General features: G+C 36.5%; 2 protein-coding genes and 1 long non-coding RNA gene across 3 annotated transcripts; all 3 read left to right on the top strand.

Moving 5' to 3' along the window:
* The first annotated feature begins 461 nt into the window (after nucleotides 1-461).
* Nucleotides 462-6,201, top strand: LOC116498878 (bile acid receptor-like). Its single transcript, XM_032203347.1, is given in 10 exon segments — nucleotides 462-552; nucleotides 941-1,300; nucleotides 1,881-2,021; nucleotides 2,877-3,016; nucleotides 3,114-3,218; nucleotides 3,316-3,415; nucleotides 4,587-4,715; nucleotides 5,258-5,374; nucleotides 5,706-5,819; nucleotides 5,963-6,201. Coding segments are annotated over 10 exon segments (1,536 nt in total).
* A 262-nt stretch (nucleotides 6,202-6,463) lies between these two features.
* SYCP1 (synaptonemal complex protein 1) lies at nucleotides 6,464-9,274 on the top strand. Its single transcript, XM_032202987.1, has 4 exons — nucleotides 6,464-6,571; nucleotides 7,493-7,577; nucleotides 7,757-7,803; nucleotides 9,077-9,274. The coding sequence occupies exons 1-4, from the start codon at nucleotides 6,464-6,466 to the stop codon at nucleotides 9,272-9,274; spliced, it is 438 nt and encodes a 145-aa protein (XP_032058878.1).
* A 269-nt stretch (nucleotides 9,275-9,543) lies between these two features.
* LOC116498845 lies at nucleotides 9,544-13,892 on the top strand. The gene is made up of 5 exons (XR_004254199.1): nucleotides 9,544-9,581; nucleotides 10,071-10,138; nucleotides 10,332-10,405; nucleotides 11,675-11,733; nucleotides 13,832-13,892. It is a non-coding gene; the product is annotated as an uncharacterized LOC116498845 (long non-coding RNA).
* Nucleotides 13,893-16,062: the final 2,170 nt, after the last annotated feature.

The raw sequence follows: 16,062 nt of genomic DNA, 5'->3' as shown, positions 1-16,062 counted from the left end.
ATAGTTTTGAATTCAAAGCAAAATTGCTATTCTGCACCAACTGCCACTATGACCTCTTAGTACACTTTGTCATGGTGAATGTCAAAGCATCTAACCAGGAGCTCAGGCTTCTGCAGTGATGACGGGACAGAGAAAAGCAACTTCTAGCGGACAATACACTTTGTTGGTTTCACGTAAAGTTGGAAGCAAAAGTTCTAAATATACCTTACCTTGGAGATTTGTGAACAGGTTCTATACCAAATCCCTACTATTAAGACAGTAAGCAACCTCGTTGCAAATATTATGTGACTTTACACATACCTCTAATTTTCTTATGATCTGCAAATGGTTTCATATCCTGGAGCTTCCTGCTTTTAGTTCTGTGGCTAAGCCTACCCAGCAATTCTTTGTCATGTGATGTTTCTCATATGTTTGCATTTTTCCAGGTCTCTTTCTTAAAAGTCCATCACATGGAAAAGTGAATGAAACAGTGAAACTGGGAGCAGACCATGGCAAATACATTTGTCACTGTGCCTGATGGGTATTGTCTTGCTGAGCCCATACAGTATTATGGTGAGTAAAGCCAACTTTTAACATCATGAGAAAACAGTGCAGTAAAAGGAACGTTTGTGGGAATTTACATTAATTTCTTCATTTTAATTGTATCTTTACAATTAAAGAATACATCTTAGATGTATTCTTTACATCTAAGATGTATTCAAAGAATACATACATCATAATACATCATAATACATCATAAGATGTATTCAAAGAATACATCTTAGATGTAGTTACAGGTAGCACCTCTTAAAAGAATATGTCAGACTGCCCTTAGGAAAATATGTTCCTCTAGTATTTGTGCTTAAATGTTTAATCTGTGAAACATTTTAAAACTTTAAAGTTGCTGATGTCAAGATACTCCCTAGGCTTTTATTTCATTTTCATTTTTTTCTTTATCTAGATGTTTTACCAGAGCACATCAATTATCAGCTGCAGGACACTGATTTTCAGACTGCACCTTACTGCCAATACTCAACAGTTCAAATTCCTTCTCCAGTATTGCAGTCACAGCCGTCCCAATCCCAGTACAGCACATACACCCTGGACTCCCAGTACAACGATGGGCAGTACAGTAACTGCGAATTAAGTAAGCCCCCTTTCATGACTTCCCACCTTGATGATAGTGGGTATCCAGGACTTAAAAGGGCCAGACTAAACCACTCTTCTTTGAGATTAAAGGGACAGGAAGAGCTTTGTGTTGTCTGCGGTGATAAAGCCTCCGGGTATCACTACAACGCACTTACTTGTGAAGGTTGTAAAGGTAAGAGGCACATAGATTTAATAGTATCTTGCCCTGCAGTGCACAGTGTAATGTTTCACATCTGTCATTTAAACAAATAAATTTCATTAATTTTTAAGGTGACACTTCTATGGAGGATTATAATTTATCTAAGGAATCCTTATCTAACTATTTATCATCTTTATCTAACATGTTTACTTAAGGTTCACATTGTTATAACATTTTTTGAAAGAAACATTTTCACAGTATATATTTAATAAAATCATTTCATACAACTAATTTTTCAATGAAGTATTCACTGGAATAGTGCCTGTTTAAGCAGTTGCTGATTTTTTCATGACCTTTTATTAGAGACCTTTATTTATAATTCACTAATTATTGTTCTTAATAGTCATTAGTAAGCTATTAATTCACTGTTATTAATGCTATATGGGAGCTGTCCTGCTCAGGTAAGGAAAACTGCGATCAATACTAGTCAGAAAGAACAAGTCATGTTACATGTTAATTGAAGGTATTGCTTTCATGATAAAGAAAATAACCTTTATTTAAATGATGAGATAGAACTCCTTAGTTTCCTTCATAAGCTGATTCTTTTCTGTAGGCTTCTTTCGACGCAGCATAACCAAAAACGCAGTGTATCGATGTAAGAACGGTGGCCATTGTGAAATGGACATGTACATGCGGAGGAAGTGTCAGGAATGTCGCTTAAAGAAGTGTAAAGCTGTGGGAATGCTAGCGGAATGTAAGTGCTCCCTGTATGCTGGCTGTTTTAATACTCATCACCAATAAAATCTTTTCCAAAGTCAATCCCTTATTCTCAGTAGAGCTAAGTGATAGAACACAAGGCAATGGCCTCAGGTTGCTCCAGGGGAGGTTTAGATTTAAGTCAGGAAGCGTTTCTTCATGGAAAGGATGGTTCTGCACTGGAACAGGCTGCCCAGAGAGGTAGCAGGGTCACCATCCCTGGAGGTATGTAAGAGATATGTGGATGTGGTGCTTAGGGGCATGCTTTAGTGGACTTAAAATGTTAGGCAGATTGTTGGACTTGATCATCTTAAAGGTTTTTTCCAACCTCAGCGATTCAACGATTCTAAGTGGTACTGGTCTAAGCTTTATTTCGCTGTAGGAAAACTTAACTTTGGAGTCTGGCACCTGTAGCATCATCATCTGCGGAAACCAGCAGTACTCAGAAGTATCTCCTGAACTTAAGAGAACTGCTTTTAAAAGACATTACAAAATAAAAAGAATCTAAATATCCTGCACCTCTACAGGACAGCCATAAGCATATCAGATGTGCTTTCGTATTTGGAAAGAAAAACAAAACATTTAAAAAAATGCACAAAATTTTTGTGAAAAATTCTCATGTTATCTTGCTTATGGCTCTGTGACGTGAGCATAAGACAGCAAACGCTCAGGCCTTTGGTGGATATTAAACAGTAACTGACCAAATCAGCAGTACATTGTCATGTTCTTTATACATAGTTCCTTACAGGTGACAGCTCCTGACATCCTCGTGTTATCCATAACAACAGCGATGATTTCAAGTTGTAATCTGTTTGAAAATATATGCACTGATACATAATTCTGTGCCTCACAGGTTTGCTGACTGAAGTACAGTGTAAGTCAAAGCGACTCAGGAAGAATTTCAAACAAAAGAGCAGTTTTGTTTGCAACATAAAACTCGAAGATGAGAGACTGAATAGTAAGCATGTATCATCTACAACAAGATCTGGAAAAGTGGGATATATTTCCATCTAAAATATATATATATATTTTAATAATTTATGTTTGCCTTAACTCATTGTCATTTTTAATTTTTTTTTTTTAAAAACAGATTCCAGAGAGGATGGAACTTACTCCAGGGGAACATCAACTTCTTGACCACATTGTAGCAGCACACCAAAAATATATGATTCCCCTTGAGGAAGCAAAAAAGTTTGTACGTACACAGAACGATCAGCCCACATTACTGAGTTAGCATTTTCCTAAGCAATTTATCTTGATTATATCAACTGTATAAATGCTCTTTCATGCAGCTGCAAGAAACTGCAAGTCCTGAGGAAAGTTTTCTCCGTCTCTCTGAGACGGCAGTTGTCCACGTACAAGTGCTAGTGGATTTCACAAAAAGACTCCCAGGTAAGTTTCTTCCTTTGGGAAATGTTACAGTCACCTGACTTATTTATTTATTTATATTTTATTTTTTAAATGCATTAGAAGCCATACTGGTGGCATGAATCTGAGAAAAATACAGGCTTTAAGAAAACTCTCATTTAACTGACTGACTGATCTTCCAACACTAACAGTCAGGATTTTATTCATTATGAGGAAAAGTTAGAAGCATTTTCTTCAAAAGCTTATTAGATTTCTTTTCCCTTCCTGACATAGGACCCATTTTTCTGATAGCACTGTGCCTTCAAAATGCTATCTTGAGTGAGTTACTGTTTTAACACACTGCCTGAAATCCAATTCAGTTTGCAATTTATTGGAATCAAAGATAAAATAGATGTTCCTTCAAAGGCAAAGTCAGAACAGAAGGGACAAACCACGTGCTCCTATTCATATTTTCCAATAATACAAGAACAAGAGAACATGCAATTAAATTCACTGCATTTCAATGTAAAGTTGACAAAATAACTTTGACGGGGGATGATAACTTATTACTCTTTAAGTTGCAAAACTCATTGACAAAATTCAATCAACATGTAAAGCAAGTATTTGATAGAATTTATTTAGTATCAGTTATAGCACTACTATAGAACATGGCTGAAAGAATGGATGACTTGTTTATTTTCTTATGTTACATTTCTCCTCTGATCAAGATTAAGAAAAGAACCAAAGAAGATCCTTTGTTCTTGAATTACATGTGCAGATAACTAATTCATGAAAAGATGAACATAATTTTAAAAATATCAACTATCATCAGACGGGGAATATCCACAGTCACTAAGCAATGTAACATATTGCATTAGGGCATATGACATAGATCAGATGTTAAAAAGAGATTTTTTATAAAGCTGTGCTTATTCCTCAAATTGTTACTTGTACCTTCCTGTGATTCCTCTATACACTGTACACTGACAACAGCATTTTTTTTTTCTAACATGCAAACTAGCAAGATTGCAAGAGCACTAGCGTTTCATACAAATGTCTTAACTGTGACTCCTCCTTTCTTAACTGTGACTCCTCCTTTAACTGTGACTCCTCCTTTTCAGTAAGTGCACTAATTAATAAATAATTTGTGTCAGCCCATCTTTTGGGCTTAATGGCAGACACAGCACAGATTCTTAACAAGTCTCTCTCTTTGCAGGATTTGAAAGTTTAGCTAGTGAAGATCAGATTGCACTGCTAAAAGGGTCAACAGTTGAGGCAATGTTTTTGCGTTCAGCCCAGATATATAACCAAAGAATTAGTGAGTGCCAATCATCAACAAGTGAAAGTAAGTTGGACTAATAAGCTTTCTGCAAACACCAAAAGGGGTTTGGCCATTTTGAAATAACTTCCATTCATTTAAATCCAGTGAATCTAAAGTAATTCCCCATTAAAGCACAGCAGTACTTGCAAAATAGTGTCAGTAGCACAGCAGTATTGTAAAATAGTGTCAGTAATGCATATATACCTTCTAGAGGCATTTTTTTTCAACAGAGCATAAAAAATAATAATTAATTGTATCTCTGCTTCCCTCCCATTAGTTCCAAACAAAAACAAACATTCTGAGTGTTTCAACAAATGTTGGGGTGGATGGATAACATGAGCTATATTAACAACATATGATTTATTGTGTCAAGTTTGACACGAGATTTTGACCAACAGGAATGTAACAAGTGAACTTAGTGCTGGATGCAAAAAAGACCAATTCTTTATTCCTACATGGGTCTGATAAAAATACCGCATGTTTTAGGTGTCTATCCACAAAGCAGATGTAGATGAACATTTAGTCATACTAAGCTTGGCTGTGAATTGTCATCTCTCATGTTCCAGGTCATATAAGGCTTCCTGATCACGCGACGTGTTGTCATGTTCAAAACCTTGATAAAAACATTTATTCTATTGAAATATCACACAATGAAGAGAGTCCAACGTCCACTACTACCACAGGTACTGGAGGCCTGACTTAAGATACCTGGCAATCCGTTGCACTGCAGACTGCGTTCCTAGGCCCCGCTGCGCTGCCTGCAGCTCCCAGGATCCAGCCAGGCCCAACACAGCGCTCGCGGGTACCTAGTCCCGAGCTAGAGCAGAAGCTCCACGGTAGAACTGCAATACAACTTTTTAATTACTACTTCAGTAATTAGAATTGTTGCTACTAAGTCTGCTAACTATGCTGCGCAACAGAACAGCCTGAAATTCTAGGTTAGAACAAATACGCGTAATAGCAGTGCCTATCTTTCATGCAATAGCATTCTGATTATTTTATTTCATTTTCAAGGTATAACCGAGGAGTTTATTACCGCACTGTTTTACTTCTACAGAAGCATGGGGGAGCTGAAAGTTACTGAGACCGAATACGCCCTGCTTGTAGCAACAACTGTGTTTTTCTCAGGTAAGCACTGAGGCCACCAGCTCAGGCGGCCTTCGCAGCCACGTCCCGCCGCCCGCCTCCCCCCCCCTCGCCAGGCCCTCGGGCGCGGCGGCGCCTCCGCGCGCTGCGTGCCAGTAACCGCGCTGTGCCCCGGTGCTCCGCAGACCGCCCGCTCCTGAGGAACAAGCGGCACGTCGAGGAGCTGCAGGAGCCACTCCTGGGCATCCTCTACAAGTACTCGAAGATCCACCACCCGGAGGACCCCCAGCACTTCGCCCGCCTCATCGGGCGCCTCACGGAACTGCGCACCCTCAACCACACCCACGCGGAGGTGCTAGTGACGTGGCGGACAAAGGACCCCAGGCTGACTTCGCTGCTCTGCGAGATCTGGGACCTGCAGTAGCACGCGCCGACGCCGCGCGACGCAGCGCCACAAGCGCCTCGCGCCTTCCTCAACGCCGTTCCCGCCTCGCCTCGCCTCGCCCCGCCCCGCGCAGCCCGGCGCGCGCCGCTCCCGCCGCCTCCCGTCCCGCTTTGAGCGCGCGCCGTCGCCTCCCGCCCTTGCGTCCTCTCCGTCGGCGGCCGGCTGAGGGGGAGCCGGTGGGGTGGTGGGGGGCGTCCGTCACGAGGCGTCGGCTCCGAGCCCTACCCTCTCCCCTGAGGCCATGGAGAAAGGAAAGCCATTTAAACTGTTCGTTCCGCCGCGCCTGAGCAGCGGTCAGGTGTCTGCGGTCAAACCCCAGAGCAGCGCTCGGGCCGCGGGGCTGTGTCAGGTAAATGGCGCTGCTCTGGGGGCTGCGGGCGGGCGGTGGGGCAGGAGGAGCGGCGCTCCCGGGCAGCTCCCAGCCGAGCGCTCAGCCCCCGTATGCCTGAAAGCGTCTGCGCCGAGATAGCTTTACCGGAAACCAGCGTTGACGATTTCAAATTAATTTCAAAGGCTTTTTTACTCGTTTTCTGTCAAAAACGGAAAGAACCGTCTTTTCCGGCATCTGCAATGTGTTTTAACTCCACACCACCGATGACAAATAAACGTACATGTTTGATGTGGTTAATTCTGAACTGTCAGTGGCAAATACACCGCTCATACCTTTACTTGCTTTGAATTATTGACCCCACCAGATCCAAGTGCGCATTGACAATGAACTGTTGCTGTGCACTGTTACGTGAATTTTACAAGATACCTTTTCGAGTTGAGGCTTCTTATTAAATATGTTTAGATTCAGATACGATGCTGACAGGAAATGAGTTACAGTATTTACAAGATAAATTTCTGTGACTTTCAAAACACCTTGTAAAGTCAAATGTTTATGCTAAAGCTTAATCTGATGTGTTTTAGAAGTACTATTGGCAATAAAGCAAAAATAAATATGAAAAAAATACTTTGCTTTAACGAGTTCTTTACCGTACAGCTGGGAACAAACATGCCGTAGCTAGTAAGTTCATAGCTGTAATCAGAAGCATCCGCTTCTTTAGTCTCAGTATAGTCTATAACATAGCTACAGACCAACAGTTTGAAAAGCCACTGTGAACTATGAAGCAAGTAAAGTTCCAAAGCCGTTACTAATACTTGGGGCTTTCAAAATAGTAGGTAGTTGCTTTATTAATGGGAAATCCCATTTTCACATCAGCTGTATTTGTTTTATAGTTCCTCTTTACAAATCTACATATAAGAAATTATTCTTAAATTTATGCAGGGTTTTAACAAATGCCCAGATGATGATTTTAATTCACCTTTTGTAATGACGAGTACACTGAACCATGGTGAAATCACTGATTCAGGTAAGAAAGACTAGATTAAGCATCTATCTTGCAAAATTTTTAAAAAGTTTTTAATGTCTTGAACGTTTGTCCTTAGTAGTTATATAAATTCATAGTGTAACTGTAACATAATTGTAGCATTGCTACAGTTGCACTTTTTTTTTTTTTTTGAAATTGACCAGAATTTCTTAATATTTCAGATGCAATTTCACAGCAAGTAAAACTTTGCCCTGAGATAGATGAAGAGGTCAGCTAAGTATAAAAGTTGCATTTAAATATAAACTTTGCATAACTAATTTCTTAGGGCCTCTTAATTTGTTCCTGAAACAGTGTCTAAAGCACTATTCAATACTAGAGGAAGTAGTCAGAGGGTAGTAATCGTTTTCTGTGTCTCCAGTTTAAAGCAGTGTCAGTTTGAGGAGGTATTTAATATTCAATGAACATACCTATAGATAAATCTTCAGATATTAAGGTGATTTCCATGTTAATAGAGCCTGTGAAGTGTGTAAGTTTTAATCACAGTAAGATTTAGGCACTCAACATTGTGAACATGTTTCTGAATAGTCTGATAGAAGGCACAAGGGTTGAAGTCAGAATATTCTTTGGAGAATCAAAGTAGGTTATTACAATTACCTTGTCTTTATTTATTTTATCTGTAAAGCAGTGAATTTACTGGAGTGGTTTCCTCAAGCACTTGATTCTTCTCATTACCTCTTTGCCCATGTTCTGCTTTAGTGTAACTCAGTAAAGCTAATTTTTTGTAGTAGCTTCCTGTGCTTCCTAGATATGAAATGCTGGTTTCCACAAGAAAATGGAACATATTTCTTGCAGCCCATTTAATGATTTTCATATCCTTGAGGACTGAACATCTTTTAGCCCTAGCAGATATTAAAGTACAGTAAGAATTGTAAAGAAAATAATCATGATGCCACCAAAACAAGGATAGCATTAGGTGACATGAAACCTACCTGTAGAACTGCCTTGTAACCCATTGTTCTACCTGCCTAAACCACTGATCAAGCATGGCTTGTATAGTGGTTTAAAGATATTCTAAGAGTACAATGTTGGTTGTATTTTTTCTTACTTTGTGTATGAGTTAGCTAAAAATAAACATCGCAGATCAAGATCTCTGTAGCTTGTTTTACTTAACCCAGCAGTGTCTATTGTTACAAGAGAGGGAATGTTCAGTGAAGAGCCTAAGAGAAGGAATCTTGGCTCTACTGATAATTCTAGCAAAACTTTATTGACTTTAGGTGAAGTGCAGTTAAATATATATCTATCCATTTAGCAGTATCACTGTATTTGAGGGCATTAAGTTATTTTTCACTTGTGTTTATGTCCCTTTCGTGTTCCCTAATGTCTGTTAATACATACAAGTACACAGATACATGAACCTTGTTTCCTGTATACAGAAGTTTGTGTCACCATCTGTGAGGAAAAAAAGAAAAAAGACTTATGATGTTATTAATTAAATAGCACTTGAGATTTAAATTGTGATTTAAATTTATATGTTTTAATAGAATATAGAAACAATGCATGAATTGTATTCAAAACTCTACAAAGAGGCTGAGAAGATCAAGCGATGGAAACTGACTGTAGAATCAGAACTAAATCAAAAGGAAAGAAAATTGCAAGAAAATAGAAAGATTATTGAAGCACAGCGTAAAGCCATTCAAGAATTGCAGGCCAGTATTGTACAAAATATGTTGAATATGTAAATTAAAGAGAAAACTCTTCCTGGTTTAGTATGAAAGTATTATTCATACAATTAAATACTAAAGGTTGTTACAGAGGTTGAAGAAATCATTTTGACCAATTCATTTGATGACTTTAAATAAGCTATTTGACTAGTTATTAATGACATATGGTTCTACTTTTTCAAAAGGAAAAAGTATATTTTTTTGTTTTAAAAAGTTGTTTACCATATTTTAACAATGCACATTCCATTATTGTATTATTTACATGCACATCATACTGTGGGGATGCAGAAACCTCCTCAAGATTGAATAAGCTTTCATCCTCCTGGTATGTGTAAACTATGCCCACACATATTTCTATACTCAGCACGTACAGGAAATGGTGCAGTCTTGCTTCATCCACATTTTTTCTCTTGCTGGTAGTGATAGAGAACTTTGTGATTAAAAAATATGTTTTAAACAACTTATTTGTCCTTTTTTGTTGTTTGCTTGCATCAACCTGCATAACCTAAGTCATCTTTGATTGTTTAACTTTTGCCTTGAGAAAATGGTTATTCTGAGAAAACATGCATATCCATAGTGTGCAAATGTATGTATGGATAACATGTCTTTAAGTGCTTAAGATCATGGTAAATTATTTTTTATTATATTTTCATGCAAACTAATAAAAGTTGTGTCGGCATGTAACATCAGATAAAGCAGATTTCAGTCTTTGGATGCATAGGAACAGGTTTTCATGTGTGTTTTGAATTGAAAGTATAATTGCAGTATATTTTTCAGTAACAATATATTTTGTATTTGTCTCCCATGAAATTAGTTTGAAAATGAAAAATTAAGCTTAAAACTGGAAGATGAGATATGTGAAAATAAAGACCTTTTAAAAGAGTAAGTAGTACAGTTAAATATAGATTTGCAAAAATAATGGGGTTTCTTGCTTAGAACTGCTTTGGTATGGAAAGTTAGATTTAGTTACTGAATTGTAAAACTCATGAAAGCGTTCACATTGTTACTAAATAAATGTACAAAGTACCATGCGTCCTTGTGACAACATATTATAGTATTTTTTGCCTTCTTTTAGAAACAGCACTTCAAGGCATCTGTGTAACCTACTCAAGGAAACCTGTACTCACTTCACAGAGAAGTCCACGAAATGTAAATGCTCTTTATATTGATTTATGAAAGTAAATTTACTTCTAGCTTTCTCTAAATTCATGAAGGAAAAATCTTTTGTTTGGTTCTGAATTAGTTTTCGAGTTGAGATAAACTATATGTGGCTCAATGCATCAGAGTAAAGAGGAGAAGTGAAGCCAGAAGTCTAATACATGTATACTTTGTAATGCTATATTCTGAGGTTTTCTGAAGTTAATGATTGTTTGCTAAAATGTTACATGCCTGGGACCTACTTAGTTGTCTGATCCGGGTATGACAAGTGTTAGGTACTGTAAGCAATACTGATTAGCCACTAGCAAATGCTCCAGAGGAGTACACGTCTCCTGAAATCTTGTCACACTTGTCAGTCACATCCATATACCTTGAATATATTAAGATATATCAGGTGGCACTTCTTGACTGTTTTTAAGCAGTAGAATCTGCTTTAGTTACCATTCTTTAAAAATAATTCCGGAGTTGGTATTCTTTTTGGAGCAGTTATAGATTCCTGGGGGAAAATAAAAACTCCAAAACTCAGGACACTATGAGTAACTAGCTGACACAAAATTTACATTCTTGAGGTTTTTAAATATGTTATTGACTTGGGATTTTAATCTATATGACATTCAAAATTGTGAATAGTCTTTAAAATTTGCCTGACTTGATCCTGGGTACTTAAGAAGTATCTGACTCTTTTTAGCCTTGCTTCTACAAAGTCCTACATATACATTTACTGTACTCCCTTGATAGCTGTGTTTCTTATTGTTATCTTCCATAATTGTTTTCTTAAGGAAAAAAAAATAATACCAGTTTGGAAACTGGAATTGTTAAAAGATGGAGATACGGAGTATTGTGACAGTTCTCTAATGACAGTTTTGTGGTCATGGACATCTCTGCTGATGGAAGGAAATTCATTGTTAAACTTTATCTTACAGTTTTTCAGATGCTAACATTTTTGATACAGTAATATTAAACTACATTAATACTGTCAAAATTAATATAGCTATATAAATTGATTGAGAATTATGTTCTTTGTGGAAAAAAATGAGATTGGGAAGGTAATTTGAAAAGACGAGCTTGCTTGGTATTTTGATGGAACATGTATTTTCTTCAAGTTGTATAACTTTTGGTGTACTATACTTCACAATGATTTTTTTTAATAAGAGCCTGTAATTTCTTTTAAAATTCATTATACTGCTTAAGCATAATGGCTTGGACAGCTGGCATTATTTTACAAAAGGAAAACCTTATGGTACATTCTTGCTTTGATAGATGAACACGAAAGAGAAGATACGAGACAACTACATGTGGAACTTAATAACAACATTGAAGTAAGTGACTTAGTGTGCTAAAAACCTCACATGTGATCCAAGTTACACGCACATCTTGAGATATCTGAGTTGCATGTATACGTTGACATACTATTCATACAAAGAACATTCTCTGATAAAGTGATTAGAAGGTTCATGTGGGATGTAGGAAGTCTGATTTTCAGTTGCTTTTCAACAGTTAATTTTGTACTGTATATAATATATTCATTGTCTAAAATGCAACACTGCTTGGGAGCACAGATCTGTATAGTGTTTTCTGACTGCCATAATTGCTGTCTTTGTACCCTGTTTAACTTACCTGGTGATTTCAAAGAATGACTGAGATTGAAAGGATACTCTGGAGAAGTAAGTTCTGGTCCAACTTCCCCTGCTAAAAGCAGGATCAACTAAAGTATAAAAAGTGCTTCATTAAAGATTGCATAGGAGTGTGTTCAGTTAGGTTTTGAGTATGACCAAAGATGGAGATGTGGAATGGGGTCAGGTATGTTAGGATTATTTTAGTAGGTGTTTTTGTTTAATATAAAATGCAATATACTTACATAAAGATAAACATTTTAATGCTTTTTAATTTATAAAGCAACTGTGGTCTTGTCAAAGTCATATTTTTATTAATAATTACTCCAGTGTGGAATATAAGACCCTAATATATTTATAATAGAGAAATGCGAGGCATCATTTTTTGGGATTGATGAACTTGATATTAAGCAGAGTCAGGGAGCACATGTTATAACTGTTAAATATTAATTATCAATTGTTGTAGCAACTCAGGAATATACGATGCCTTCTCCATTATAGTAGGGATCTACAATCATGGACCAGTAAAAATATCTCATTCTTGAAATTATTTATATCTCCAGTAGCATTCTGTTAACTCTGACTTTAGATTTTAATGATTTTATCTACAGATATGAATGAGTTTATAATATTGCTTGTTTACAAACCACAAATATTGTTTTTCAGTACTGGAAGCACATAGCTTTATATGAATGTACATTTCAAATTTTATTTTTAGAGAATGATAGTGGCATTTGAAGAGCTTCGTGTGCAAGCAGAGAATACCAGATTGGAAATGTGTTTCAAATGTGAGAACTATGCTTACTGCATTTATGTTGCAGGCTTAACCATTTTGTACTTCTCAGATTCTATTGCTTGCAGTTTCATGCCAGAAAGATAGGATGTGCGAGAATGGTGAACTGTTAACACTGATATTTGTTCTAAGACTATGTCCTGGAATCTCTCATTTCATAGTAGTAGAGTAGTAAATGCCTTTTACTTTAAAGGAACAGTTGTTGAAGACAGCCAGCTAAATTCAGTCACTTTGATAAGGCAATTTCTTGTCAATTATTTCTTATCCAAGTCTTATTCCTATAAAATAAGTTACATACTTCCTTGTGCTATGGTCTGCTTCTTTGCAGCAGGCTTAACGCTACCTCAGTTTCTCTTAGTTTGGGATAGGTCTTTTTCAAATTTCCTAGAAAAGCTAAATTCACTGCAACATCTTAGGTTTCCTCACAGACACAGTTTTTTACTTCTGGTTTAAATTTTACCTCTGATGAATTGTTCCATCAGCACCATAAATATTTTAGCAAAGGTGTGGACCCTGCCTTTACTCATACTGCCTGGACTCTTTATTGTTTTGTTTGTTTGTTCTAATAAATCAGATTTGAAATCTTTTTTTTTCTAGTAGTCACTAAACTTTTAGTTTTGTCCGTGAAGTACAGTCTATAGATGACTACATATTTTACGTAGCTGGTTTATTTAAATGATAGTATTCTAATATATAGCTACATAAATTTTAATTAAATATTGCTTTATTTATACCACTAATTGCTTGTCTTATTCTTACATGTGCATTTCTGCTAGTTTCATATAGCAGTCTATCAATTCATATATGCAGTAATGAACTAATTCTATGGAAAGTTGGCAGAACAGGTATTTTGTGTGATTAGAAATTTACTTCAAAAATTACCTGAACAATTCCTTTTAAGGAAAAAAAATGTATAACTGTACAATTATAAAGCAATCTTAAAATAAAAATTGCATTTAACTTGGAGAATGTTTTAGTTTATTAACTATTAATACTATTGTTTCTCAAAAGTAAAAGAAGAAGCAGAAAAAGTGGACAAGTTTGAAAAAGAATGCAAACTGGAAGTCAGTATGAAGGAGAAGCAGGTTTGCTTATTATTAAAATCTAATATGTAGGACTTTATTTTTGAAACAAATCTTGTTTCTTTAATATTTAAAGTCTGCTTTAATGAATTGCTGATATATCAAATGAAATAATTGTTTTAAAAGTGCTTGGTTGTTTGTGAAATATTTGTATTTTTGAAGGATGGAAATTGTTATTGCAAATTACCTTTTGGCGGATTGTTCATTCTGTGTTATTTGGAATAAAATTTAAATTAGTCTGCTCTATCATAATAAGGGACATGTCTGTGACAGGATATAAAAGCACCACGTGAGCACTAAATACTTATTCTGTTTTCTGTACGTAAGTTTGTCTGTATAAAGGTGACTCATGCAGAAGCATAAAATTAACAGAACAGTCATCACTCCATATAGGTAAGAAAGATATAGTTCATACCTGGTAAGAAGGAGAGTGGAAAGAACACTTAAATGCATATCAGACCATGGGCTGGTAGAAGAGGTTAGGAATCTGAGACTCGAGTAGGTTTTTTGTAGCGATGTTGAGGTATCCGTGATGGAAGACTAAATTGAAAAAAATAATTGTGACAGAAGTTTTTAGTCTGTAAGCAGAAGATTGAAAAGCAGGGTGTCTACATGCCTTTCTAGAGAGGTAAGGAGTATTTTGGGGCATCAGCAATGAATGAAAAATTAAAAAGGTAACACCTGAGTCTGCATTTCCGTCAGATTCTGTTAACTTTAGCGATGTTCTTGTATCTTTAGTCTGTTGGTATTCATGTTCTGATTTTGAACTGAAGAGCTTTTTCATCCAGAGCAGTATGACTTGATCAATGTTTGACTAAGACATGACCACCTTATTTAACTTGAATGACAGCAGTATGTGTACTAAACATACATGATGTACAAAATGAAGTTGAAAATCTTCTTTTTTAGATTTCATTGTGATACTATTTTAATTTTGTTAGATTTCAGTTCTTACCACACAGAATGGTGAAAAAGATGATGCAATAAAAGACCTTAAGACTCAGCTGCAGGAATCAAAAAATAAGATTGCAGACTTAGAGGAAGCAAAAAGTAAGAGTCCTTTCTACTATATTAAAATGGTGTTGCTTAGGGACATGGTTTAGTGGGTGATACTGGTGGTAAGGGGATGGTTGGACCAAATGATCTTTGACGTCTTTTCCAACTTTAATGATTCTATGATTGTATGGAAATACATTTGTCTGTAGAAGTATGGGAAACAGAATGATGATAATTTCATCCTATTAGTCAGCAGTAGAACCTTTGGACCTTGCAGGTCATATTCAGGCCAGTTTGGAAATGAGCAAGATGCTGCTGATGTGGGAACTGGACTTGTAGAAACTCTCCTTATGTAAAATACAGGCCCTTATTTCATAATAAAGGTTTTCTTTTTAGGTTTAGGCTACACTTTGTTTTTGCATTGACAGGAGAGTTCCATTGCAAGGAACTTTTCTTCTCTTAATTTTCCATAAACTCTTGTGTGAAAATTGTTATGCTACTGAAAAGGTGTCATATACCCTGTCATTTCTTTTCTATAACAGAAGTATAGAAAGATATACCAGGACAAGGTAAAACCCTGTCCATATTCTGAAGATTGTTCCATTTCAGTTGGTCCTCAATAGTAAACATGGCAAGAGAGTAGTGTTTTTCATGGTTACTGAGTTGATCTATTTTCAATCAAGTTAGTAAAATTTTCCACATCTAATCTTTGCTCAGTAGTCCACAAATAGTAGTATTCTCTGTTCAACAAGACATGTTTCCACATCTTAGCTAAATAACCCCACCAGAATGTTACAGCTTTCAAATGGAATTTCATATTTGCAAATAGGCAAAAGTAAAAATATTTTCAAAGAGTTGTTCTATTTTAAGGGTGAGTCAAGCAATGAAAGCTTTTGAAGATTACAAGGAGAAAATATATTCAGTTTTGCAGACTTAGAGTCAGGTGCAGCTGAGGAAACTTAGAGCTTTAGAACTAGGTTTTCAGTATTTTAAAAGCCATTTATATTACAGAGTATTTATAGTATGTGATGCAAGTAGCTTTGTTCTTTAGAACTGAGACAATTTTCAGCCTCTCCTTCCGTGGGGAGTGGAAAGGTATGCTTTATCATAGAATTATAAAGTGGCTTGGGTTGGAAAGGAAATTGAAGATCATCCAACTTCAAC

This window comes from Aythya fuligula, chromosome 25 (assembly GCF_009819795.1).
Source record: "Aythya fuligula isolate bAytFul2 chromosome 25, bAytFul2.pri, whole genome shotgun sequence".
In the NCBI taxonomy this organism is placed as follows: Eukaryota; Metazoa; Chordata; class Aves; order Anseriformes; family Anatidae; genus Aythya; species Aythya fuligula.
Note: the sequence above shows the minus strand (reverse complement) of the source record. Positions and strands in the feature narration are given on the sequence as shown.